Source organism: Anser cygnoides, chromosome 9 (assembly GCF_040182565.1).
Source record: "Anser cygnoides isolate HZ-2024a breed goose chromosome 9, Taihu_goose_T2T_genome, whole genome shotgun sequence".
Taxonomy (NCBI): Eukaryota; Metazoa; Chordata; class Aves; order Anseriformes; family Anatidae; genus Anser; species Anser cygnoides.
The window spans coordinates 8,171,982-8,199,174 of NC_089881.1; the positions used below are offsets into that span (position 1 = coordinate 8,171,982).

Sequence of the window (27,193 nt, forward strand, 5' to 3'; positions counted from 1 at the left end):
TTAGCATAACTCTCTCAAATTAGAGATGAGAGGAGGTGTAAGGAGAAAGTCGTCATTTGTTTATTTCCAACAGAAAGCTTTTTCCATATTAAACATTTCTGGTATAGATAAAGTCTCAGGGTACTGAAGCACAGTTGTAGGTATGAAAGTAAGTGTGTATAAAAAATTTAAACCTGGGCAGTGTGTTAACATTCTAATACCTATTTTATGTTATATGCTTGTTTCTGGGAAAAACAACTGGATATTTGAAAACAATTTCTTTTGGGAGGTGAAAGTCTGTACCTCTTGTTTTCCCAAGAGAAACTACAAAGATAAAATGCAGTAGTAACGGTTTTATGCTGCAAAAATGTCAAATAATATAGAATGAAAATTTATTTTTTTGCTTAACATTTAACTTTACAGGTCATTGTTTCATCCAGTTGACAGTGAGATGTAGCTTTTTTAAATTTCATTATTCTGAAAAAAACAGCAGAGTTAAATTTGTGCCTACATTTATCAGAACTATTCCATAGGCAAAGTAAACACTGAATGTGGATGCAGTCAAAGGAACTGCACTATCTTCTAAAGTCTTTTTGGCATTTCTGTTAAGTCTTCCCAAATGCTGTTTGATTTCTGAAAGCTAATTTTTTCCTTTACTTAATTATATTGTTCATAGGCTGAATCTTCTGAAATTGATTTATGTTTCTGGGATCAGGCATGGCAGACTGCTGTGCTTGCCAAGGTGGTCACTGTTTCTGGCTTTCAGTTCTTAAACACTAGCATCTTGAGCAGGTGAAGCTTCTGGAATTTTTGTTTCGCAGATGAATTGCTACATTTCAGAGCTTTGTAGAAAAAGAGGCCTCCTATTTTGAGGGGAATAGATACTTATCTCTCCCTTACTATTTCTACAGATAGTTACAACTACTCTAGCATAATATTGTAACATCCGGTCAGTGCCTGATTAAACTTCTAGCGCAAGAAGTTGCGTCTTTGCATCAATATTTTATATACCGAGTGATACTGTTTTCTTCTGAAGTCTTACTTGTACTGTTTCTTTATATTGTCCTGTCAAAATCATTCAACCATATGAAACAAAATACAGAGTAATGCTATATAAGAAACTATTTTACATTTTTGCTCTCTCTAGTTCCTAAAATTCCGCTTATGCACAATAAAATCCTATACATCAGGATTTCTCCCATGATCAGACTAACTGTAAAGTAGAAGTTAACTAAGGTTAGATTTTGCCTTACTGAGGAATTGCTATGCTTGAAACAATTTCATAATAACTGTTTTTAATGACCTGCTTTCAGATTGGTCAAGATGCCCGGAAGGTCAAAAATAAAGGACAACGTATTTTCACCGACAATAAAACAAAACTGGAACATAAGAGAGAGTCTTTTGCAGGTAAGACACTAGCAAGTTAACTAAGTGTTAGTTTATTGCGATAGTATGTGGTGTAATGTGAGAGTAGGGGCTTTTCTAACTTCACTCTAATGAGATTTAATTGATAAAAGTGCTGGGTTTATGTATTATATTGTCCTTAGTCTCTGTACTGTGTTCTGGAAAACATGCGACCCAGCTGTTGTTTTGAAGTACCTTAACTGTAGCTCCTCTTGTCCTAGTAGTCAAATATGTTTTTTCTGTTAGGTAGAGGAAAAAGTTATGGATGTTGTCTTCCCTTTTTGTACGTAACTTCAGGAATTAAGTTGATAAATGAAAACCTTCCTGATCAGATTTAAATCTTGTAAACATGAACAATAAGTGTTTTGCACTAGTGTTGACCTCATACTGAGTGTGTTTCATCTATGATGATCTCTATTTTTCTGTATCCATTGTGTCTGTTCCCTTTCGATCCATCAGCTGAACTAAACTTCACAGCTCTAAGAATCTGTAAGAACAGGGAGGGTATTTACACAATGTTAATCTACTAGGTGACAAACTTCTTACTGCTTTACAGTGGTTAAGTTCTGACTTAGTAAAAGTTCTCATTTATATGTATTTCTTACTGTTTTACTGATGTTCTAGGGGAAATTCCAAGGATTAATGCTGTGATTGCATAATAACTATCTCTTAACAGAAAAACAAAGTGGTCCTGGTGGTCAGGTGAAAGATGTGATAGGAAAGGATACTACAGTCACAGCTGCTCCTAAAAATGTGGCTACTGAAGAATTGGCTTGGAAAGAACAACCTGTGTATTCTTATCAACAGATTAGCTGTTTGGACAGTGTCATCAGGTAAGGAACCACTGTGTAAATTACCAATTGATCTGTAGACTTAAGACTTGCCTATCTAATATTGCTAAATCCTTTTATTTTAGATACTTGGAGAGTTGTAATGTGCCTGGTACAGCAAAAAGAAAATGTGAACCTTCTTCAAGTGTGCATTCTGGTGTTCATGAACAAAAAGCAGCTGTTAATGCTATACAACCCTTGGGAGGTATCTCTACATTACAACTTCAATTTTTTGCTAGCAGCCAGTTGAATGTTACTTCTTGTCAAAATAATGACAGGTGTAGCTTAGGGATGACCTTATAGCCATTTTCTTAACATTACATGTTGATAATCTAACTTTAATGTTAAAAGTTTTCCCTAGAATTAAAATACTTAGTTAATTGAATATCAAGTCTGACTGTAGATGTAGTAAGCCTGTTCATACTATACAAAATACAGCAGGATTTGCAGTTTTAGGGCTTGAATCATTACCACGTGAAAACATCATTTCACAGTCAGTACTTCTAGGAACAACCAGCTGAAGACCCTGTCTGCTGATTAATTGCAGGAAGAATTCTGTTTTTTTTTAAATGTGCATATTTCACTTCTGTTTCTTCTCTTTGGGCATTTTTAAAAAGAGATAAAAGGGGTAAAATGCTATTCTCAGTGCTCTGTGAGGTGTAAGAACTCATGTGAAAGGAATTGTCCAGCCATGGAATAACAATGGGGATTACTGAGGATAGGTACCTACAAAGTCTGCTGAAAAAAACGTAAGTTCATTTGTTAGGATTTAGTTATAACATTTGATATGGTCCATGTCTGGATGGGGAGCTAAAGTGGAAAAGGCAACTGGTTGGTTAGTACAAGAATTGTGAGATTAGTAGAGAAGTACACATAAACAAGGTACTTGCTGATTTAGCCTCCTCATTATATGAGGCTGAAAGGGGCTGACTAGTAGAGTTTCTTAAAAATTGGTCTTGGGAATTATTTTATCAATATTTCCTTTTGATAAGCTTGAAGAAAAATTCTAACGTAGTTTTTAGAATACAATTGGAAGATATAATCCGTATACAGAGGAACAAAGTATCCTTTAGAAGGAATTGGAGGGCCTTGAAGTAGAGAGGAAGAAGTAGTGGAACTTGCATCATGCAGTTAAGAACACAGTTTCTGCTGTCATCTGGAGTCTTTGCAGCCCTACTTGGTAGGAAAGGATGTAGGTTCACTAGCTTCTTGGTGTGCTGATGATTGCAAATGACCAAGTCACTAGCATACTCTAGTCAAGAAAAAGGCAAACTTTAGGTCTTACAATGTAAGTTACACTCAGTATTTGTACTAAAGAAGGAAAGTTTTGATGCTGTTTTTGAGGCATTGGTATGATGTGCTGGATTACTGTTTATAGTTTTCAGGTGAGAAAACTTAAGTAGGCAGATGTTCAGAGCAAAGCCTAGCATCTGCCAGCTAATTACCAGGTAATGAGAGATTAGTATAGAACAAGATGGGAGCTGGGAGGGACTTAATCTTGGGCTGGAGGAGACTTGAAACTTCCGAAGTCATACCATCAGAGATGGATAAAGCCCAGGAAAGATCAAGAAGTCCTTCACTGACAAGATTTGGTTTGTTCTGTGTGAAAGTAGAGGATTGGATTTGGTTGCTCAGAAGTCATCCTATTCCTAAAACATTCTTGGCGGATTCTGTGAAATCAAGTAAAATGCTCATTTTGTGTTTTGTCAAGCACAGTTCAGTCTCAGCTGTTCTGCAGCTGTAGCAACATATTACTTATTTTCAATGTATAACTATATGTATTTTTTTCTTTTTAAATAGGTCCTACTGTGTTGAAGACATCTGGCAAATCAAGTAGTCCCCCAGTAGTTGGTGCTCACTTAACTTCTTTGGCTTTACCTGGCAAGCCTGAAAGCGTTGTATCACTCACAAGTCAGTGCAGCTACAGTAGCACCATTGTTCATGTTGGAGACAAGAAAACACAACCTGAATTAGGTATGATTTCTGCTAATATGTCATCTCCAAAAAGGTGATTGCTCGTAAGTTTGAACTTCAAATGCCGGAACACGTAGAACCTACTTGTGACTTGCGTTTTCTTATATCTAAGATGTTCTTAGGGAAATTGAATAAACAGAAACAGAATTTGTATCTTAAACTTACTGAGAAATTAGTACAGATTATAATAGCTTAAAGTGAGTTTCCAGAGCTTTTCTTTATCGTGATTGTTTTTTCCCTTCTGTTTCTGTAGAAATGATAGAAGATGGTCCGAGTGGAGCAGAACTCTTAGATAGCCAACTTCTTGCACCTCCATCCAGCTCCGTGCATGTAAATCAGGAAAAGGAGTCATTTAAAAAACTGGGACTTACAAAGGAAGTCCTTGCAGTGCATACACAAAAAGAAGAGCAGAGCTTTTTGAACAAGTTCAAAGAAGTAAAGAGATTTAATATTTTTCAGTCCCACTGCAATTACTACTTACAAGATAAACCCAAAGGACGGCCTGCTGAACGTGGTATGGCAATACTTCTCACGATTAAAAAGTAGCCTTTATATAGGCAGTGAATCCTGTTGAGATGATGCTTGCATTTTTAGCTGTATTGTGGAACCACAGGGAATAGTGACAGTTCCATGCTATGTTTAAGTCCATAGAGAAATTCTGGTGACAGTCTTGCTTTGAAGATTATATTAGAAGCTATGTTCTGCTCTTAACTTACGCTTCAGTAACTTATGTTTAGTTATCTATTCATTATATTACTACTGTTATGCATTTACTTTCAAGGGACAAAAAAGACACACTTTAGAATGTTTTCCTTCCTGTGTTTGTGCTTGTATTTATTCTCTTGCCACTCGTTTCCTTCTACCTTTCTATCTTTTCTTGTTTTTTTTCCAGCCTCTTTGGTTTACATCCAGTTTCTCCTGGTGCAATATCATGTCATAGGTGAAACAGGCTGGTTGGTTGCAATTAAGCTAATAATGTGATCAGCGGCAGATGGAAATGGAACAGCCTAGCTCTAATAGTGAGACTAGTTTTGTCAGGGCTAGGAACTCGGGATGGCATTTTTAGAAGAGCTTGGTACTGACCTGACTTTGTTTCCATTTCAGTCCTGACTTGGAACTGAAGTCAGATACTGCTGAGCATTTGTTTGTTTTTGTCTTTTTTCCTCCCCCATGATTCTTTTCTTATCTTTGTTTTGATATAAATAGTTATGCAAGTCCTTGACATAGGAAACCTTCTCTGGAACAACTTAGTCCCGTGTTCTTTATTCTTGCTAAACTTTCAGACGGTCTAAGTAAGCTTTAGACAAACTTAAAGCTTGTGCAGCTTTTAGATATTTAAATATTTAGATATAAAAGATATTTTATGGATTTCCTCATCTCTGTAATGAGAGAACTGACAGTCTTCACCTAGGGAAGAGTTGCTTGGTGCAGACTTCTAAAATAAGGTTGGTTCCGTGCTTTTCTTCCTAAGGTTTGTAAAGGTAGCATGTTCTTTCCCCTTAGAAAAATATTTTCTGTGTGCTTTCTCTTCTGTGCTGCTTTTTCGTCACCTTCTTAGTTACAGACCTGTGTGACCGTAACTCTCTAGAAGTGCTTTCAGTTCTCTTCTACTGCTTTCATTGAATTGCTGAAGTGATTGGAGTGGCTCCTTTGTATTGATTGGGTGACACATTTGAGCCTCAACTGATGCACTGCTATTCTTTTTCTCTTTTTATTTCCCCCATGGTGTGTCAGCATGATTTACCTTGCCCAGTGTGCTCAGCTCTTGTGCTAGAGGTAAAAGAGTGAGCCTGATCTGTTCCCATATCCTTCCATTTGGGTAAGCTAAGTCCAGAACTACAAAGAACTACAATTTTGAGCAACTTTTTGGGGTGCCAAACCACAGAGAATCTTTAAGATTTCCAGTGGGACGCTTCCTGATGCAGGCTTTTTTCCTTCAGGTGGCCGTGGACAAAGAAATGGCACTTCTGGAATGGATCAGCCTTGGAAGAAAAGCGGAAAAAACAGGAAGTCAAAACGCATTAAACCACAGGAATCTTCAGACAGTACAACTTCTGGAACTAAATTTCCCCATCGGTTTCCTCTTCAAGGCTTAAATACTACTGCTTGGTCACCATCAGACACTTCACAAGCAAGCTATTCAGCCATGTCTTTTCCCACCGTTATGCCTGCGTATCCCCTTCCTGTTTTTCCAGCATCAGGGACTGTGCCACCAGCTCCTGAGACTTCGCTCTCTAGTTTTAATCAGTTGCCAGACTCTGGAAATACTTGCCCTATGCAACCATCCCAGTTCTCTGCCCCCCTCATGACACCCGTCGTAGCTCTTGTGCTCCCCAACTACGTCTACCCAGAGATGAACAGTAGCTTACCTCAAACGCTTTACCACAGCCAAGCCAACTTTCCTACCCCATCTCCTTTCTCTTCACAGACAGTATTTCCAGCACAGACACCATTCAGTACTCCCAGCCCGTTCCCGCAACAGGCGTTTTTTCCAACGCAGCCATTCCATTATAATGCACCAGCAGAAAGCGAAAAGGTTCCTGCCCCAGAGACACGAAATGAGCCATCCCGTTCTTGCACTCCACAGTCAGTGGGTGCTCAAGACCAGGCTTCTCCACCTTTATTCCAGTCAAGGTGTAGTTCTCCTCTGAATCTTCTGCAACTAGAGGAAACCACAAAAACTGTGGAAAGTGGAGCTCCTGCGGGTTTGCATGGAGCTTTAAATGAGGAAGGAGCCATAGGCAGCAAAATTGGGACAACTGATGACTGCAGTGGAAAGGGATCCCTACCAGTAAGTATGCTGATGGGTTTATGGTGGGTTTTGTTTTCTTCTTTCAAAGTCTTGGTACTCTGAACATATCTGAGGTTGTTAATATGTACAGATGCCTAAAAATGATTCTTTTTTCCTTCTGCTGTTTCCTTGTCTCTGGTACATTGTTTTCAAAACTATCACTTTGTGGTCCTTATTTTTTAATGATAGTAATCAGTCTATCAGATGGACTCGCAATTGTAGTTAGTAAGCTTGAATTTCAGCAGATTGAATTAAGTGAGATCCAATCATTAGAATAATGTTAACCTTTAAAAATTAAAACAATGTTGTTTTCCTAAAGTTACACGAGAAACTTGGAAATGAATCCTAAATTAGTTATTTTTTACTAGGAATACAAATATGCCAATTAGAAGTCATTTGAAATATTATTTGAAATATACTTCAAATCATTTGTGCACTTTATTTTTTTTAGTGTTTAACAAAGTTTTGGGCTAGTGAATTTGTGTGAAGGGGGGAAATGATCTGTAACTGGTTTTGAAAGAAGCTAATGTAAATAAAATCACCTCTTTGTTTACAAACAACTAGGCAAAGTAAAGAACCAATGAATTGTTGCTTGCAGATATTAGTAATTCCTTTGTTTTACCTAGGGTTCTAAAGCTGCACTAAGCTATTCGGTAACATCAGCTTTTTTCCTGTCTTGTTTTAAATTTGATGGATCAGTTTAACATAATCATATGGAAACCTCAGATGGAGTACTGTCTGTAAAGGTTTCTATAATGGTGATGGTGTGGACTAATTAATTAGTGTTGTCTAAAGATTCCACAGGGTATCTTTTTAATGAAAGTCACTGGGATGCAGCTGAAACCTTTTGGAGTGCCTCCTTCCTCCCTTCTGCTTTTCTGCTTGTGGTTTACAGCTGTTCACTGCACGTGATAACGTAGTTACAGAGTAGAACTTGGTTCACTGCTGATAAAGGAAAGCAGGTGTTGGAAGGCTTTATTTATAGGCATGCCTGAGATCTAAACTGCAGCAATTAGTCAAAAGCATCATTAGTGTTGATGCTAACAGCTGATTAGATGACTTTGCTGTGTAGTCTGAGTCATAAGCATGTACCTACACTAGAAATTGTAAAGGAGAAAGAAGGAAAAACTTATGAACGTACTTGTTCCCCCCACCCCCGAAGAACATTCACGTCTTCCATTTAGATCTCTGCATTTAACTTCTTTCTGTGGTTGGTTTCTAGATGATTTATTTTACCTAATATTCTTGATATTGATTCTTAATGGGGATGAATAGCAGGAGAACAGAGAAATGGAGTTTGTGTTTTCCAGTGGAACTTCCGAACTTGATTGACAGAGCATAAAAACTTACTACTTTCTGTTATTGAGTGCTTGCTGTATCATGATCTTCAGAACAAATATTTTTTTAAATGAAAACAATGTTTTGTATCATACAAATCATGCAAACGCCATTTTCTGAGAAATTTCTCAGTGATATATGCATCCAGTGCCTTATTGTGGACTAAAGTATTCTGTTTGCTGTATGACATCTCTGAAAGCTTAGAGATAAGCACTTCTGACTCGTGCTTTGGTAACGAAGTGCATCTGTGACAGTCTGTAGTTTACAGCATGCTCTCAGATGCCACTACTGGATTAAAAGAAGCTTGGTAACAAAATAATACTAATAATTTTGGTGGCACATTCTTTTGAATTTCCTTGAAAGGCTAGTTCTCATTCTTTAGAAACCTGGAAAGTGTTACTTTCTTAATTTCTTATCACTTGAACATGAGGGCAAGACAGACATTTGGTCAGGAAAGCATTAAGGATATAGCTGAAGCTAGTTCTCACTGCTGGTATGTATTTTGCTAAATTCTTTGTCAACATTAACTTTGAATATTCCATAAAAGTGGGGTAATATGTGGGTATTCCATAAAATTGCGGTAAGTGGGGCAGTGCTGTAACTGCTTGCTTAAAAAAAAAAAAAAAAACAAAACAACATCCCTATAGTTGATGCTCTTTCCCTTAAACATACAAATTGTCTTAGGAAGCTTGCATCTGGGAACAACTACCTTTTCATGATGTATTGAGAGTAATAAGTGAAGGACTGTTCATGCAAATATTTGAGGTAATTATTGTAGGAGCAACCAACTGCTAGTATGTCTTAGCGGATTTGGCTGAATTTTGAGTAGTCCAGGACAGTAGGGGCTGTCAAAACTGAGTACCAGATGCCTTCCTTATTAAACAGTGAGTTTTCATTTTTTAAAGAGAAATTGTATTGAAATATCTATCTTCTGGAAGGGACCACATGTCAGCCAACCAGTCCCCTTCATTATTCCTCAGTTGCTCTTGGCATACGTTACTGATTGGTGTCTGTCTTTGAATAACTAAACATATGAGATTATGAAGCGAAGTGTATTCATACTAAATGTAAGCAATTAGCAATGAAACAGCCTTAATTTTCTTTGCTTTTTGTGTTTGTTTCCCTCCATTTCCTGTCACCAGGCTGAATCTCCAATGGATGCTCAAAATAGTGATGCACTCTCCATGTCCAGTGTCCTGCTTGACATTTTACTTCAAGAAGATGCATGTTCAGGCACTGGCTCAGCTTCGTCAGGGAGCGGTGTGTCTGCAGCTGCTGAATCTCTAGGGTCTGGTTCTAATGGCTGTGACATGTCAGGGAGCAGAACAGGTAACGCTGGCAGTGAATACTCCTGGCATTTTAGAAGAGTTGGGGCATGATGCACTACAAACATAACTTGAACACTGAGTGCTTTATGGGAAAAATCTTTCCTGTCTGTAATCCTCATTGCACAATTTATTCCTGATTTCTTTTATCACATCACGTGATAGTTTTTCTACTATGCTTGGTTTACAGTATAAAACTTCTGAAGTTCTTGTGTATGTAAAATAGCTGGTAAAATTTTGCATAGGTATGCATATGGAATAATGAAGGGAAACATATTCCTTGGCGTTTCACTTCAGACTTTTTTAGTTTAAATTAATTATTCTATTGTGATTTAAGAGAGATTTAGCTTGAAAATTCATGTCTTAAAAACAAAGCAGTTACCTAAGGGGGAAGGGGAGTTTCGTCTGTTTAAAAATGAAATAAAATGATTGTTATATTTAGACTTTTAGTTCTCTTTAACCTTCTTTAGCTTGGAAAATATTCAAACAATCCATGTATTTGAAAATTTATAACGAAGCTTTAAAATTATTTTTAAAGGTAGTAGTGAAACTAGTCATACCAGCAAATACTTCGGGAGTATTGACTCTTCAGAAAATCATCATAAAACAAAAATGAAGGCAGAAATGGAAGAAAGTGAGCACTTCATTAAATATGTCCTTCAGGATCCTATATGGCTTTTGATGGCAAACACAGATGACACTGTTATGATGACTTACCAGATACCTTCTCGGTAATTCTCATGCTGTAGTACTTCACGAAATGCTTATGTGTACAAGATATGAATTACTGTCTCAAAAGAAGAAAATTTGTTTTAATGTTTAGCTTGGTGTCAAGAAGAATTCTTGCTTCCTTTATATCTTCTGCATGCTACACAATATATGCTGAAAAAGAATTATTTGATTAGGCCCATATGTAGGTGTATATGCATTTATTTTAGGTCTGTTACCTAAGTTGAAATTAGCCATATATATATCTAAGTTCATGCGTAGTTAGTGATTTGTAATTACTGCCTAGAAATCATTGAAGTTAGATCAACAGATTCGGGCAACCATACTTATATCTAATGAGAGTCAGTAGCGAGGAAGATCAGAACTCGGTGTTGTCCTTGGAATGTCACATTCAGTGGCATGCTGTTTTCTCTGCCTTGTGGTGGTGTTTTTTTTTGTTGTTGTTGTTCGGTGGCATTACCCCACTCCCCAAGTTGTTGTCTTCCACATATTCATTCTTCTATTCATTCTGTTCTATATTGCCATTCAAATAAGATAAGGAAGTAGAAGGTAAAAATTGGAAGATTCCTAGCAGAAAACATTTTGTAAAATATTTTTCAGTGTTTCAATAGAAAAGAGCAGATAGGGGAGGGACAAGTTCACAGGTTTTTTTAATCTAGTTTATATTTCTTGGAAGCAGCGAATGGTATTTTGAAAGGAATAGAAAGCTTCAGTAAAGACAAGCCTTTTGGAAGGGGGGAAAAATAGTTTTCAAAACACAAAAGCATAGGAATGATCAGGGAAGACAGAAAACACATCTTAAGAACTTGAGAATTTTGCTCTGGGTTTAAAAGTACCTTGGCATTACCCAGTTTTTGTAGCCTGAGGAGTTGACAACTACAGTTGGGAATTTCAGTGGATTGTAAGAGTAGCAAAACCTTGCAAAGAATAAATAGTGCCTGTATAAAACAGGATGCTGAGATGAGAAGAGTTAAGTTGTCACAGCATGATGGCCAAGAACAGATGAGAGGAGCCAGCTTGTTCTTAGGTGTGCCGTAAGGAAAAGAATTAACATTGGGTTTCTTGGAATCTTTCTGTAGTCATCTCTTACAGACGTGTACAGCTTGTAAATGTTTGGTGTGGGTTGTCTTTTGTTTTTAAGTTTCTTAGTCAAGGTGGGGCACTGGGGGTGGGGGGTGGGGGTCGAGGACCTTTGTCTGCTGACAGAGCGGTGTTTTCTAAATCTCTTCCTCTGTCCTAAACTGTAATCTGTTCTTGATGGCCTTCTTAAACATACCTTATTTCTTTGGTTCTGGTATCTCATGTATTTAGTATCTGTTTTGGGTTGTCATCCCAGTGGAGGGGAACTTGGAACATACTGCAGCAGAGGGAAACTGGGGTTCTTTGTTTCACAGAATCACAGAATCGTCTAGGTTGGAAGAGACCTCCAAGATCATCTAGTCCAACCTCAGCCCTAACACTAACAAGTCCTACACTAAACCATATCACTAAGGGCTACATCTAAACGTCTTTTAAAGACTGGTGATGCTGCCTGAATAGTTCTAAGAAAGCTGTTTTCAGTGGGATTTGGAAAGACAGTGAGCCAGCAGAGATACATTAAAGTTGTCTGCAAGTGTAGAAGGCTGCTGAAATAATCACATTTAATTTTGTTCCAATATAAGATCCGTAAGCTTAACATTCCAGAACAAAATAGTCTTTAAAAATGTTAGTATTTGTTTAACCTTATATAGGCATAAAGCCCAGAAACTGTTCAAGCTCAATTTCTAAATATATTTCATTTCAGAGATTTGGAAACAGTTTTAAAAGAAGATAAGCAGAAATTAAAGCAAATGCAGAAACTACAGCCAAAATTTACAGAAGAACAGAAAAGAGAGCTCATTGAAGTTCATCCGTGGATCCAACAAGGTGGACTGCCAAAAACTGTTGCTAATTCCGTAAGTTTAAAAGAGTTGGTTCGTTTTGTGTGTATAACAACGCTTAAATTATTAGCTGCCTGTGTTAGTTTTCCATTCCTGTTGCTGCAAAAGCTTGGTCAGTTATGCTGGGAAACAGTTTATTTCAGACTTCCATGCAGTGGCTTCAGGCTTGATTTAATTTATCACGGGTCTTTTTTCCAATGGGAAAGCTGATGTAGTGGTGAATACAGTGTAAGAGATGTCCTTGCTATTTTTAGCTTTCTTGTATCTAGTTGCAATTTTGTATGAAATAAGACTTCTGGCTTCACTGATTTTAAAAAAGAAAAACCTCATACGACTTGAAAAACAAACTTCTATTTTGTTTAGAGAAACTCATGCTTTCTTCTTTCTAACTTAAGCTTTCTTAAAAGTATGCAGTGAATGGGAATACAGTGTTCCTCTTTTGTATTAAAATTTTCCTGCAGGATCAACTCTTGTCTTGATTGTATGATAAGTTAATTAATGGCTTGGAAAACAAAATGGCATCCTTTCAGTTTTATTGGCTATCTATGAATTTCACTTTATGTACAAATGACTGACTGCATTCCGCTTCCATAAGCTGTGCATCACTTGTAGCTTTTTTCCCCTGCTCAGCTATCAAATGCAGAGGCTCTTTTTGCTCATAGGCGTTTCAAAAGTCAGTGTAACAGAACTGCAGTGAAATCCTAGCAGTGCAACTAATGTGGACGAATTATTACAGTGTTGGCAATCAAATGTAGGAGAATGTGATTTGTAGTGCACATAAAATGTCAGCATTGTAAATGATCTGTGGCATAACTGCTTACAGTAGAGTTCTCAAGTATCTATATTGATTTACTACAAGTTATAAAATGATTGTGTGGGAGAAGTTGGGAATGGTATACACCTGGTGTAGCACAGATTTAAAGGTTCCCTTGGAATCAGGGATCACATACAGATGGACTAGTGTTTAGAAAAGCTTTTTTTCTTTGATTTATTAATGTTTATATTTTTTTTAGGAATGTATTTTTTGTGAGGACAATATACAGAGCAATTTTTATACATCATATGAAGAAGAAATCCACGAAATGGACCTTAATGAAATGATTGAAGACAGTGGGGAAAACAACTTGGTTTCTCTGAGTCAAGTCAGTGAAGAACAAACATAGCCTTTGAGCCTGTTGCTTTTAAAGCGGCTTCAAAATTATGGTGATGATCCATAAAAGTTTTAATCTTGTTTCCAGCAAGATGAATCTGGTTCGTAAAACAAATGTGTTTTTCTTGCTCTAAGAGTCATTTGTGAAAGAATCTCTTTTTAAATGGTGGCAATCTCTTCCCAGTAAGGACATTGTTGAAGATGGTATAGCTTTTCTTTAAAAAAAAAAAAGACTCATATTTTGCACTTATATGCCTCAAGTATTTCTTTATGAACTATAAAAGCTTTCATTGATGCCTACTGAGTGGGTCAATGAGTACTGAAAATCCCTTTGCGAACATCCAGTTCTTCAAATCTCCTTTGGGTAATGATTCAGCATTATACGTTGTTCTAGGCATTTTGCTTAGTGGCTCTTTAGCATTGCTCTTAATATCTGAAGTGGTCCAGCATACTAGAAGAAATAACCTTCCAGAAAATCAGTTCGCACTTTTCCCTTCTCGTACCAGTTGATTCATCATCGTCTTTGTTTCCTGTAGTTTTGACTATAGGAACACTTTTTGTCTCAGAGGAATGTTAAACTAATTTCGTAAAGTGATCTTCGGTTAAAATATTTACATGGATATGTAAGAAAGTATAGGTGAGTGCTGACTACTCTGTAGCCTTTCGTTAAATGGACACTGCGATCCTATGAACTGATTATTATCCTGAAGCATCATTTCTGACAATTCATACATGGGAAATCTTTAAGCATAAAGATTTAAAAACTGAGACCACAGAGTTTAACTGCCTATGCTCCTGTGACTGTTAGACAAAACTTGGCATAACTTGTACCTTTCTTTTTGATTTGTTCCATCAGGAGGTTGGCCATGGCTTTTTTTTGTTTGGCTAAACAAACATACATGAAACTTGCACATGGCAAGGAAGGATTAGACATTTTCATAATTGGAAGATAATTCTTATAAAAAGAGATTGTGAGAATGCCATTGACTTTCATCATATTTGAATTGCATAATCTAAAACTTGGTGTGGCTGGAATCCTTTGCTGTCAAGGGTTTAATTTTAATGCCTCTGAGATTGTATCAACTTGAATATATTCGCTTTGTGTTCTTGCACTGTTTGTACATGTTGGATGTGGGAAGAGAACAAAAAGTAACTTAATATTGGTTAGTTAAAGGACATTTAGTTGCACCACTGCTAGATGTCAGCTTGTAGGTCTTGGAGGTGAAAAATATGGAGAAATTCAATTAACTTTCGATATGTTTGTCTTAAACTATTTTTCATGGAATGTGTTTCATATTTTTTGTTTTAATTAGCATAACATTTCATTGAAATTTAAGGTTATTTTCATTCTATAAAAATAGTCCACTTTTTGTACAAAGAGGAATGAAGGTTGATCTGACACCACCAAAAACATGCAGAAGCAACTGGTATTTGCTTAGTGGAAGAAATGTGTAAAGGAATTCGTTATTAATTGGACAGTGTCATAAAGAAATTTGCAAAGGAGGCAGGTTCTTCAGTTAGCAGAGTGTGAACTTGTGAAACAAGTAGAATTACAACTTAAAGTATCTTAAATGTAGTGTGAAACACTACCCAGTATGATCTGATTCCTGTCTTTAATAGTTCAGCAAGGTCAAACTTTACTATTTGTAAATATAAACTGAATGAGAAACTTTGAAAAATGTTGTAGTTCAAGTCCATTGTATTAAATGTTTTAATCATAAATGGAACAGTGCAGCTATACCAGCATATTACATATTCCTTTTTTGTTACAAGTAAACACAATTTTAATTGGACCAGGGTTTGGGAAAAATAAAAGCTTTATATAAAGGAGAGCATCATAATTAAATTATTTTCAGGGACTTCTCAACCACTTTGTGAACTTTGCTTTAGCATGCTTTTTTTTCTGGCTGTGTTTTTTTGTTGTTTTGTTACTTTTTTTTGTTCTCATTTCTTTTTGTTAATGACCATCTTGTAACCATAACTTAGTGAAAGGAAGAGAAAAGTATATTTAGAGCATTTTGTGGATGTGCTTACTTACGGACTTAATCTTGCATCCTTAAAGTGTTTGCATTTACAGGGTGGTATTAAATATTTTCCTGTAACTTTAAATCTACATGCCTCCATTTATAGATAAGATTCTGAAGCTGTAATTTTTCCAAACTGTTGTAAGATGATTTACTTGTGATGACACTTTGTCAACATGTCAACAATGTTTTCTGTACACTGTGCAATATATTTTGGTTTTGCCACTTGTGACTAATTTTTACGACTTTGCTTTTTAGAAAACTGGTAAATAAAACAGATATATTTTTAGTTGCCTTTCTGTTTCTTGAGCCTTCTACTCCATGTAAGAAGCAAAAATACATATATTGCTGCAAGTACGTGAAGTGGCATTTCAAAGAAGAACTTTTAAGCTGTGAAGATAGTTGTGGCTCACTATCCTGAAGTAAAACTGTTGCCAGCTTGTCTGACTTGTAAGTTTAGTTATGAAGTGCAAGTCTTTATGTTGACTAGTCATTCTGAAAACGTGCACGCATTTAGTACCTGGAAGTGGATATGCAGCTGGGTTTTCTGTGTGATGTTCAAAACCAGCAGAAGGCATGCTGTCCTTTTCTTTTGCTTTGTTTAATGTCATCTTTAAATACCTTTTCTTCTGCAGCCCTCTGTAGCTTTAGAGGTAGAGAATTCCTGTTATGCCCCATAAATTTGATTTGTACAATGATTATTAGCCTTAAGTGGTGGTGTGTAAGACTGAAGATTGTTTGAACTTTTATGCTGGATTTTACCCTTTTACTGTTTTTTTAACTGTTTTATACTCCGGTGGGTTGAGAAAGTGGAGAGGTGTGAATACGTTTATTTTCTTAGCAGTGATGTAGTTCAGCACGTGAGGAATATAGATTAGGACCACCGCCCTCCTCCACTTTAGGAAGAACACAGATTATCAGAATTTCATTAGGTATGTTTTTCCCTGACTCTATTTTGGGATACTTTATTTTTAACAGGAAGGCTAATACAATTCCTAGTGTAGTCATGAGGGAGGCATCTATATGTGTGTTGCAAAAGTCACGGTGTTTACATGCGAAAAGATAGTTCACTGTGCAGGTGAATTGCCTTCGCACCAAAGGCAGAATTGCTGTGTTGTGTGCACTGTTGCCTGAATTTACTGTGTTTTAAGGTACACCTGCTGAACACATCACTCAAATCCCTTTGAAGTCTTCCGAATTGACCCTAAATACATGAGCAGTTGTGCATGTGAAATCTGAAATCCATTTTTGTCATGATAGCACCTTGGTTCCTTGCTTAATGAAATATACAGGTAAGAAGTATCAAAGTATTTTACAGAACTACAAATTTGAGAGTCATGCCCACATGGGGATCTCTGCAACTCATTAAAGGTGGTGTTATGCTAGTTTTTGGATGTCAGTTGTGATAATGGATATATAACCGTTGGAGAATGGTGGTGCTGCTGCAATAAATTACCAGGTAATGTTTCACAGTTATTCCTGCTTCTGTTTGTGTGTGCTTGTGTTTTTCTTGTTTGTGTGGTTTTGGTTCTTTTTGCTTCTTACATCGTAAGTGTTATAACAGTACAAGTTAAATGTGGCTTCAGGCATTTTCATTGTCGGCACTCAGAGATAACAGCTTGCTTTACTCGGCAGGGCTGTTGGGAGCAGTCTTTGTCAGTCTCTACCATCTCTGTAGCCCCTAGGCGTCACTGGTGTCCTTTGATTAAATCTGGCTATTTTGCTGCCACTGTACTTCCTCTATTCAGCTTCCTGTATTCTCGGGCTATTGAGTTTGCTGTTACATCATTTGATAAGAGATCTGTGGCTAGAATTCCAGATAAGGTGGTGGGAAAACTCATAACGAAGAGTTGATGGCCCAACAATAATCAACACAAATATAAAACAACTATAAACTTTCTGCTTGGGAGAGGAAAAGAGGCTGCTGAAAAGCATCGGATTTTAGTCTACTTAAAGCTGGCATGAATTTGGAGAACAAATGTTTTTCTTTACCTGAGCATCAAGATCCTTGATTTTTCTTCCCTTGTGTTCCCAGGAAGGGTGGAAAGAAACTAATGCACTGATAAATCTGACTCAACAAACATGAAATGAGCCGCATGCTTCTGGCAGAGTGACAAACTGATGACTTAGAAGGAAAACAACGTTTTTAAGAGTAATTTCCAGAAATTCTAGTGTTTACGTACTCAAAAAGGGTTGCGAGCTTGAGAAACATTAGATGTGTTGAACAGGGCAGCGAGCAGCTTACCAGCCCCTTTTTGTTAGAGGCTGTGGAAGAGGACGGTGTTCAGGGGGTGGTACAGAAGGTCTTTAACTTTGTCAGTTTGCTTTACTAGTTAACATTTTTATTTTTTGGTTTTTTTGGAAAGTCTTATGCCAGGCTTCCTAGGTGTGAAAAGTATAAATCCAGGAAGAAATTGAAACGCTGAAGTTTTGATCATGGGTATTTGTCTTGGCATCTGCTGAAAAGCTCAAAAAGTACATCGGGTTGAAGTGCGTGTGGTGGGGTTTCATTCTACAGCAGCAAAAAGGCTGCTGTGGCAACACATGAACACTGTTTTAACCTTAATGAACAATATGCAAGTATGAGAGCACTTGCCATTTGTTACTAAAGAAAATGCTTTTTAACAAAACAAAAAAAAAATACCCAGTGAAGGACATTGAATGTCCCAAGGTGCTATAAATAGTTCAGGTGGCAGGCCCTTTGCTTCTGATATTAATCTCAGGACACAAGTTTACACCTGTTTTTGTGTTTTTTGTGGTATTTTTTTAACTGGACTGTTTTTGACACTGGATTAATCAAAACGAGTGGGTACTGTGGCAAAATGTGTGTGTTTCCTGTGGTGCACACAATGCTTTCTATGTAATACAGAATTGGGAAGTTAGCAAGGTGAACCTCAAGCACCTGCTGCCACTGGGGTAGCTGTCTTTGGTGGGGATGGCATTACACCAGCCCTAGCTGACCATGCTGCTTTGCACTTCATGCGTTTTAACTAGACCAAACGAGAATAAATCTTCAGATTTAATTATAGTTTCCTGGTGTGTTAAGATTTGTCAAGGTGTACTGTATTAATACACGAATACAGAATATAGCAAACTTATTACTCTCTTTTAATTGTCAAATGGTCTAAAAGTGAATTCTTTGTACTACAGTTGCAGTCAAAAAAATGTATTGATGTACTTTTAAATGAATTTGACCATTGCTTGTCCAAGGTAAGGTTTACTGTTGTTCCCTTCTGTTGTCACTAGCTGACTCACTTTTACATTTCCTATGTGTTGGCTTTCTTAGTTGTTTTGGGGTTTTGTGTTCTTGTTTTTGTTTTTCCCATCCCTAGGGGAAACAAAAGAAAAGCAAACCTAGAAACCAGAGAACCCAGCAACCCAATTAAAAAAGCCCTTATAACAAGTCGGCTGGATAAATTTAACAAATACGTTTCTCCAGGTGGCTTTAATTTTCAGTTTTCTTAGGTGTATTCTGTTTGTGCCCCAAATCTTTGTGTTGTTGCTTTTCCTGACTGGGATAATGGAACTCCAACTCTTGCTGCTGCTGCCAGGATCGTGTCTTGTCTGTTGTGGTCCTTTGGAAGCACAGGCTAAGCACTCTTGCCATAGCAGGGAACTAAATACCACTGTTACGTGACAACAAGAAACTGAATATGGTGGGAGAAAGCTTTGTAGTGCGTGAGTACTTGTAGAAATAAAATTTGAGGCCTGGCAGCTGGAATGGAACCAATGCTGCAGTACTCTCAGTAGAGTGAAAAGGCTAAATCACAACATGTAACACGTTAACCTTTAGCCCTATGAATATGTTGAAACTGAATCTCATTTTTGTTAATGTTTTTTGTTACAGAATGAGAAAACAAGTTTCAAGCCACCCAGTACTGCAAGAACCCCCAGAAAGGCTGGGCAGCCTGTGTTTGCCTCTTCTCTCATTTGGGCAATCTCAAGAGCTGGAGTGGCTCAGTTCTGTGGAGTCCTGGCAATACCTGCTCAGTTCCTCCAACTTCCCAGGGGAGAATCGTGTCCATAGCACGGCCTGTAGACAGGCCCTTTATACTAAGGCTTAGCTCTGCACCATCCGTCTGGTATGTATGCTCTGACTTGTGCTCCTGCGGACTGCATCTCTTCAGCTTTCAAATGTTTGTTTTATTGGGAGCTTATACAAATCTGTTGGAGCACATAAAGACTGAAGGTGATACTCAGACCAATTTATGTGTTTTTGTGCCTGTGCTAATACATTTCTCCTACTCTCCTTAACTTTCAGTTTGAATTTTGAATACTGACAAATGTCTTCCCATATTTTGGAAAAAAAAAAATGGTTTTCCATGGCTCAGTTGCATTTCTAGATTTAGTAAAACCAGAGGTTTACAACAAAAATATTAATTAACAAAAATATTAATTAACAAAAATTAAATTGCAGAGCAACTTTGTGCTAAGCAATCAGGAGCGGCAAAGTCTTGTGATAGCTGCAATGCAGTGGTACTGTACATTTAGAGTCCTAAAATCCATCTGTTGTTTCTGCAGCTATACAGAATTCTGAGAAACAAAGTAACATCTTATGTATTGTCATTGCAAGAATAAAATGCAACTTACTGTGCCAACCAGTATATTTTAGTATGATTGCTTTTAAGTCAAATTTAAAATCAATTTTATAATATTGGATTGTGCAATGTAATAACTATTTGCTGGAATTGTTTCTCTTTGGGGTGAATGATGTTTTAATTTGCTTTAAAAAAAAGAAGTCCACAGGAAGTAGTGGAGTTAAAGAAAAGTATGTGACTGCCTCAGGGCATGAAAAAACAAAGAATGACCTGAAATCACTCTGGTTGCACGATTTTCTCCAGACTGGCATGGAAGTCTGGGTTAACAACCCCAGCCCTCAAGCTGAGCTCCCAAAGCCCCAGGGCTTCTCCATCTATGCCTTCAGGCCCTTGTGCAGAGACTCAGTTACCAGAGTGGGGCCAAAAGCAGTGTCTTCATGAATTGCAATTTGGGTATGTAAAACCAAACCAAAGTTTGACACAGTGCAAAAGGAAGTGACAATGTGAAGAATGTGGTGATCAGGAATTAATTCCAGTGTCTGTATGCAGTTGTCTTTACCAGCTCCTCATGTTTTTTTCAGTTCTGAAGTGCTGCTGTCGGGCTGTGACTAGTGAAGACTCTCCCAGCTGCTCTGGGCAGGCTCTTTGTGCCAGGAAGATGGGGAGGGCTGGCCAGGAGTGCCTTCTGCTCAGGTCTGCTTGCTAGGAAGATGCATACCTCTTCCGAAACACCACCTCCCTGCAGGCTGCTTCACTAGAGGGTTTTTGTGTGCTGTTGGTTGTCTTGAAGTTCCCTTCTGCCTGATCTCCTTTCAGAGACAAATCCAAGTGCATATGTATAAAAAAAAAAATAAATCCTAGTATGTATGTATAAAATACCTATATATTAGAAGTGTGTTAAGATTGGTAGCTGCCATAATCACTTGATGACAACAACAAAGGAGTCCCACAATGTAAAAAACAAATCTTTCTTCCTTTGTTTTCATTTGTGTACAAATGAAAAGATGATTACCAAACTGCTTTGAGTGGAAGTTCCTAAAGCTTTGGATCTAGTTGGGTCTAGTTAGGCAGTGTATTTAAAGCTCTTTACTAGTAATCACCTTGTGTTACATGAGCACTGAAACTAAGTGAAATCAATATAAAGGCCTGACTATGAAAACATTTATACACAACATTGTGTTATTAGTCCTACCAGTCCACTTAAAATCTTTTCCTTGTACGTACTTTGCCATTGTGAGGCGATGCTTAAATCTTTAAATTTAAAGAACAGAGTTTTCAGGAACTTGTGGTTTGGGTTCTCAGGGAAAATGCTGGGTGAGGAGGGGGATAATCAAGCTAACAGAACAGCAAAATAAGGTTGCCTATATTCTAATCTGTAAAACTTATCACCTTCCATCAATTTCACAGCAGAATGGTATAAATTGGACCACAGTACATATTGTAAATGTTTTTTTTACAGATTTCACTTACTGACAGAATTAGTCTGAAGTGATATAGGACTGCCTCTGTCACCGAATTTAGTGTTCGTAGGCCTGGGAAGTTTATGGTGTTAACTTTTACTCATTACACTGATAACAGTAGCTTTACAAGTGGAGTCTTTTTGAAAGTATTTGACAGCATCAGAGGGTCCCAAATGCTCTGGAAGCTGTTGAACATTAATGCTACCCGTAGCGCCATTCAAGAGGACAAGTTAGTGTTGCAGAGGAAGGTTGGGATATCTTGGCCAGCATAATGTAAATAGTCTGTGTCTGAATGGGCTGGCAGTAAATTAGGTCCAAGAAGCACAGCACTGTGTCCTAATGTGTTGTAAATACCATCTCTATTTATAGACTCCTCTTATCACCTAGTTGACTTGCACAGTCTAACTTGCTTATTCAAGTATTTCCGAAGAGGACTTTAAAAACTTTTGGGTATAAAATGTGTTTTTTTGGCTTGAGAGGGGGATGTAGGAGAAACAAAATTTTTTTTTCCTTCTCCAGGGGTACGGATGCTTACAGCCTTCCCCGACTTCATGGAATCATCAGTGCATGCAATAGTTACTTGAAGCTGATTCCAAGACTTACTGTGAGTAAACTGCTTTATTAAATGTATCCACAACTTTCCAAGCATTGTGTTGTCATACCTCTAAGGCTCTTAGATAAGATGAGGATTGAACTGTGACACTTGGGCTATATATAGAACCTGACAGTTTGTTGCTCTGGAAACATTTGGGTTGCTGCACTCCGGTTTGTGACTTTCTTGAAAGAATTGAAGGAAGAGGATAATGACACAGGTCCAAAGGGCACTGCCTCTTCTTTGAAATCACTTAACACCACCTTTTTAAAAATAGTTTTATCAACAGCAAAACATTTATCTTCCTTCAGGAGAGACATAATGATTATTTGTCAGAATTTGAGGAAAAAGATGGAGATGAATGTCTCCGACATTGTGGAAACTTGGACCTTAAAAACCAGTTAAATTGAATGGAGACAGGGAGTGTTAAAATACAGACACAAAAGGTAGGCAAAGGGGTTAAATCTGTGCACCTCCATGGGCTATGTCCATAACAAATGAGAAGGTAGCCAAAACAGGGAAGGTTGAAATTGCACAATGTCTAGACAAAAAGAAGGGGGGGGGGGGTGCGTGCCGAAAGGGGGAGAAGGAATGGGGAGAAAAGTGAGGGTAAGAGCACTTAGCAAAAGAAGCTACGGCACCAAGCCCCAGGAAGGGCTGTGTTCACCTGGGTTCTCTGGTAAACTAAATTCTCAAATGCCAGAATGGTCAGAGTCCAAGTACAGGCCTGAACTCTGAAATAACGTTTAAAAACTAAGTCAAATCAAAGTTTTGTCTCCAGACACTTCAGATTTTGGTGATTTCGAGAACCAAAACCTAAATAGATATTTGGGTCATTTGATGAATCCATCTGTAGTTTTTATTTAGAGCAATGTATAAACTAACTGTCTAGATAGTTTCTTAATACTGATGTTCCTTAAAAACAAGAACAGTAAGTACAAAACGTGTAAAGTGTTTGCTTCAAGGGAAGGACAGGGGAAGTAGAAGCACTTCCGTTCTTGGTGTTGCATGTTTATTTCTTGCTGCTCAGATGCTATGGTTACAAATACTACAGAAAACAAAGCAGTGGCACCAGGTAGGCTCCCCTGCTGTGCTCCAGCATTACTGATTCCTCTGCCAGTTTGTGGGATTCCAATAGGAAACCGAGGGAGACTGAACACTGCCCTTCTTCAGCTACAGAAGGGACCAGATCACCAAATCTTCCAGTTTGGGCCAGAGAGATGTCTTCCCCATTACACTGTAAGGTTCTCCTGCATTTCTGGAGGAAATGTACTCAGAGTAACACTTCTTTTGGTTTCTCATCAACAATTATTGAAGGAAAGGTGAAGGCAACAAGTTAGCTGGAGTTTTCCCTGCAAATCGAAGTTTTTCCCTGAAATGGTGATATGAAATGGGATCCACACCTAACTCCTTTAGTTCTTGCTTGGCCAAGCATTGCTGGTTTCTTGCAGCAAGGATCTATTTCTTGCTGACGATTCAACGTGGTGACTGTCTGTATATGCCGTATTGTGAAGGTAACTTGCTGGAGGATTACTAGACCAAAGAGCCCACCTGTTTGTGTACAGAAGACTTAGAAGTACTTGGAGTAGCATCTAGTTTATTCAAGGAAAGAGATAATACTTGAGAACCTCCTTAGTATTGCCAGCACTCTGGGGACCCATTTTCCCCAAGTAGGCAGACCCCAAATTTCCCAATTTGCTTCAAAGTATGCTATTTGTGAGTAGAAGAGGGAAAAACAGAAAACAACAAAAGCAAACCAACAAGACCTTTCATGCTTGACTGCATGTAACTTTTCTTTCTTGGTCTACCTATTTTACACTACACTGACTCTCTTTGTTTGATTGCATATTTCATTTCCCATATGGTCTATGTCACTTACATCTATTAATTTTACATGCATGTGTGCTGCTGACTCAGAGTGGTCATGGCCAGGCTGGCCAAGGATAACTTCTTTGAAGTGTTCAGAGCTGGATAGGACTTAATAAACCTGTCTGAGTGAGCAAATAAAGCAAGAAGATAGAGCATGTACCTCTGTCATTCGACCTAGGTATATCAAGACTTGCTATTTATGCTAAACTGTGGTAGTTCACCTAATACCAATGAGTCTCCTATTTTAGTCATAGGAGAATTTGGAATATGAATTTTAAGGGGTATTTCAATTGAGTTGGCCAGTTCAGCTCAAGAAGACACACAAAGGTGTCTTAATTGCACAAAGCTGGTAGTAAACACCAGCTAGTGCTTGCTGACCCGAAAGGAGGCAAGTTGGCTAGAACTTTTGCATCACTGAGGCCTGAAAAAAACATTTCGGTGCTGTGAACAACCCCTCTGCATTGGTGGGAAAGTTATGGGGCTGACAATGTGTCTCATGAGTTTGTTTCCCCTTTTCCATGTGTGGAATGCCAATTGTGAAGACTTGCAGGGTGACAGTAGAAGGAATTTTGTAGTGACCCTCTGCAGCCCATGTTGGTTCTGGCAATGTCAGCGTAGTGAGAATGAAATGCCAAAGTTTTGCTAGTGTGCCTCTCATTCACGGATAGTCCAAGTGGACAAATACAATGAATACAAAGAAGGCCACTAGAAGCTGAAGTCCTTTCTGAAGCACATATCTGAGTGGATATGCAAACTCCAAGCGATGCCCAGTAACTTCCTTTTCTTCTCGATGAGCACATCTTTTAAGGATGTTTTTAAGGTTTGTGTCTTTGGTGATTTCAAATTCAGCTGCTTTACTTTGTACCTAAATGCTCTATGCTTTTGCAGAGTTCACCTGAGGGTAATTCACTTTGGGCAATTTCTGAAGCTGTCTGCAAAAGTATGCTTCAGGGTGCCCTAGGTCTGCACTTTCCCAGATTGGGGGGGCGGGGGGGGGACTAAAACCTACTCAGTATACTTTCAGACTCTAATTTTAGTCTGAGATCAATGTAAAAACTAAAAGACTCACAAAGTGAAGTAGTTTTATACTTAAGAAATCTAAGGCCAGAAGGGATCATCTAATCTAATTGTCAGTATGTTGTAGTTTTACTAAGTCTTGTGTTCTTAAAAAAAAAAAAAAGTATTTGTTTCTGGAAGGATACTGTCTCATCTGACTTGATGACATAGTGAAAAAGGGAATTTGTGGCTTTTCCAGTGTCTGACTTCAATCTTTTACCTTCTCATTTCAAACAGTTTGAATCCACTATCTAGCACTTGGCATTTAAGACTCGACTCTACTGGATTAAAAGGCCTTTTGAACCCATGACTTACTCAGCTGGAAGGAGAGTAGTGTAACATACAACGTATGCAGTGTGACCAATCAAATCACCATCAATCATCAGCTTGCTTAACTAAATTAAGCTTAAAGCTTCCTACTGTAAGGTGTATTTTCATGCTTGAATGTTTTCTGCACCAGATTTGATATATTTTTAACTTTCTTAAAATGCAGAAATAAGGATTACAATTGCTGAAAACAATAATGAAGAAACATTTATATTCCTTATGCAGCTAAAAATCCCGTGGAAGGAGACAGACTGGCTTTTTTCCCCCTTTTTCTTTCTCTTAGCTCGTGTAGAAGCCTTACAGGCTTGAAGCACACTATTTAGTGACCCTACCCATTTAGATTACTGTGGGCTCAGGGTATCTGTATGAAAGTGCATAAAAAAGAGCTTTGAACCAGGGATCTCATGCAACAAAATGAAAATATGTCTTAGGAAGTGGAAGAAGGATAGGCTTTTGGTTCAGCCAGCTGGGTTGGTGGATTGTTTGATCCTTGAGGTGTCTCAAGCACTTCCTGCATGACCTTGTTCAAACCTTTGCATCCATCTGTGGATGCAAACCAAGAGGATGTTCTCCTGGGTCTCATCCATACCATCTTGTGTGTTTCAGTGGTCCCAAGCTGTGGCTGGTGGGGGAAGCTCAGCAGGGGACGTGCTGTTTGGCCCAGTCGTCCTCTTCAGTGGATAGAAGGAAGAACTGCTCAGGCAAAAGTCTTGGTGTGCTCCAAAAGCTAAACGCTGGATTTGTAAAACCTAAGTATCTGCACCCACATCCTCGTGGGGAGGAGAAGTAGGGCTGGAGAACTGCTTCTGTGTGCGCTCATGTGCACGTTGCTGATGCTTGGAGGTGGGTCCATAAACTGGAGAATCCTAAAACTGGGCTCCAGCAGCTGGAGATGTCAAGACTGGATGGCCCCTTGGGGATGTTATCGGTGGAGAGCTTACCATAACATGGCAAGGCTCTGGATGCGAGGATTAACCAACACTAATCCCAGCACGTATCTCAGAAATAAATCCCCCTTTTCTGTGGTTTGTTTCAATAGCACTTTACTAATGACAGTTCCTTGGATGGTAATAAACATAAGCTGCCAGTGTTGCAGGCAGGAATGAATTGTCTGCTTAGCAGAAATTTCCCTCTGTAGATATCTGTATGGAAGTTGGCCTCCTCCCCTAACCTTGCTGCTGAGTTCTGGAGTGATTTTTTTTTTTAATTTTCTTCTGTTTTCTGTTTTTGTCGTCTTTTCTGTTTCAGCCTTCTATTGGAATAGAGGTTGAAAGATTTACTTATTTGGAGGTGAAAGACACTGCAGAGAACTACATGATATTTGCTAGTGGGTGACAAAAGATGTCACTTGATTTGGAGAATCTGAAAGCCTGATCTTGCCCCTGGCTGGAGGCTCTGACAAAGATCTGTGCTGTGTTGCCAGCAGCTTAGGAGAAGTTTTGAACAGAAGTCCTCCCAGCTGACCTGGTCTAGCAAGGAGTGCTGATCCCCTGCAGCAGGTGTGGGTGACTGACATGCGAAGAGAGGGGAAGATGAGTCCTCCTTTCAATTATTCTTCAACTGCATATCAAACGAAAGTCCCTCTGTTTGTGTGCTGTTCCTCTCTCCTTTTACAATGCAGTGCACTGTCAGATCAGCCTGTCTGTTCATATTGCTTTGGAATGGAAAAGAGTAAAGGCAGTCCTTTCTGTAAAGGAGGACTTTGAAAGGGTTCACTGTTTTTTCATCAGAGCTGCTGGAAACCTTCCTTTCCCTCCCTCTTCCCCAGTCCCGCCCCTAAAAAGCTCACCTCTTCCTGCCTTTGTCAGGGAAGTGTCAGATTTGACACCTTTGCAGTAAGGTACAGAAATGCAAATGGAGAAATCCAGCAACACCTAATCAGAGGATG

General features: G+C 38.3%; 1 protein-coding gene across 9 annotated transcripts in view; it reads left to right on the forward strand.

Moving 5' to 3' along the window:
* Positions 1 to 15,752, forward strand: part of PER2 (period circadian regulator 2) — a 47,290-nt gene extending 31,538 nt beyond the window's left edge. For all 9 annotated transcript variants that reach the window (XM_067002504.1, XM_067002506.1, XM_067002503.1 and 6 more), the window contains 10 exons: positions 1,293 to 1,386; positions 2,060 to 2,216; positions 2,300 to 2,418; positions 4,014 to 4,187; positions 4,441 to 4,701; positions 6,128 to 6,978; positions 9,459 to 9,645; positions 10,180 to 10,372; positions 12,154 to 12,304; positions 13,303 to 15,752. In XM_067002504.1, the coding sequence (XP_066858605.1) occupies positions 1,293 to 1,386; positions 2,060 to 2,216; positions 2,300 to 2,418; positions 4,014 to 4,187; positions 4,441 to 4,701; positions 6,128 to 6,978; positions 9,459 to 9,645; positions 10,180 to 10,372; positions 12,154 to 12,304; positions 13,303 to 13,452 (2,337 nt within the window). In that variant the 3' untranslated portion in view covers positions 13,453 to 15,752. The remainder of the gene's footprint in view (positions 1 to 1,292; positions 1,387 to 2,059; positions 2,217 to 2,299; positions 2,419 to 4,013; positions 4,188 to 4,440; positions 4,702 to 6,127; positions 6,979 to 9,458; positions 9,646 to 10,179; positions 10,373 to 12,153; positions 12,305 to 13,302) is intronic.
* The last annotated feature ends 11,441 nt before the right edge of the window (positions 15,753 to 27,193 follow it).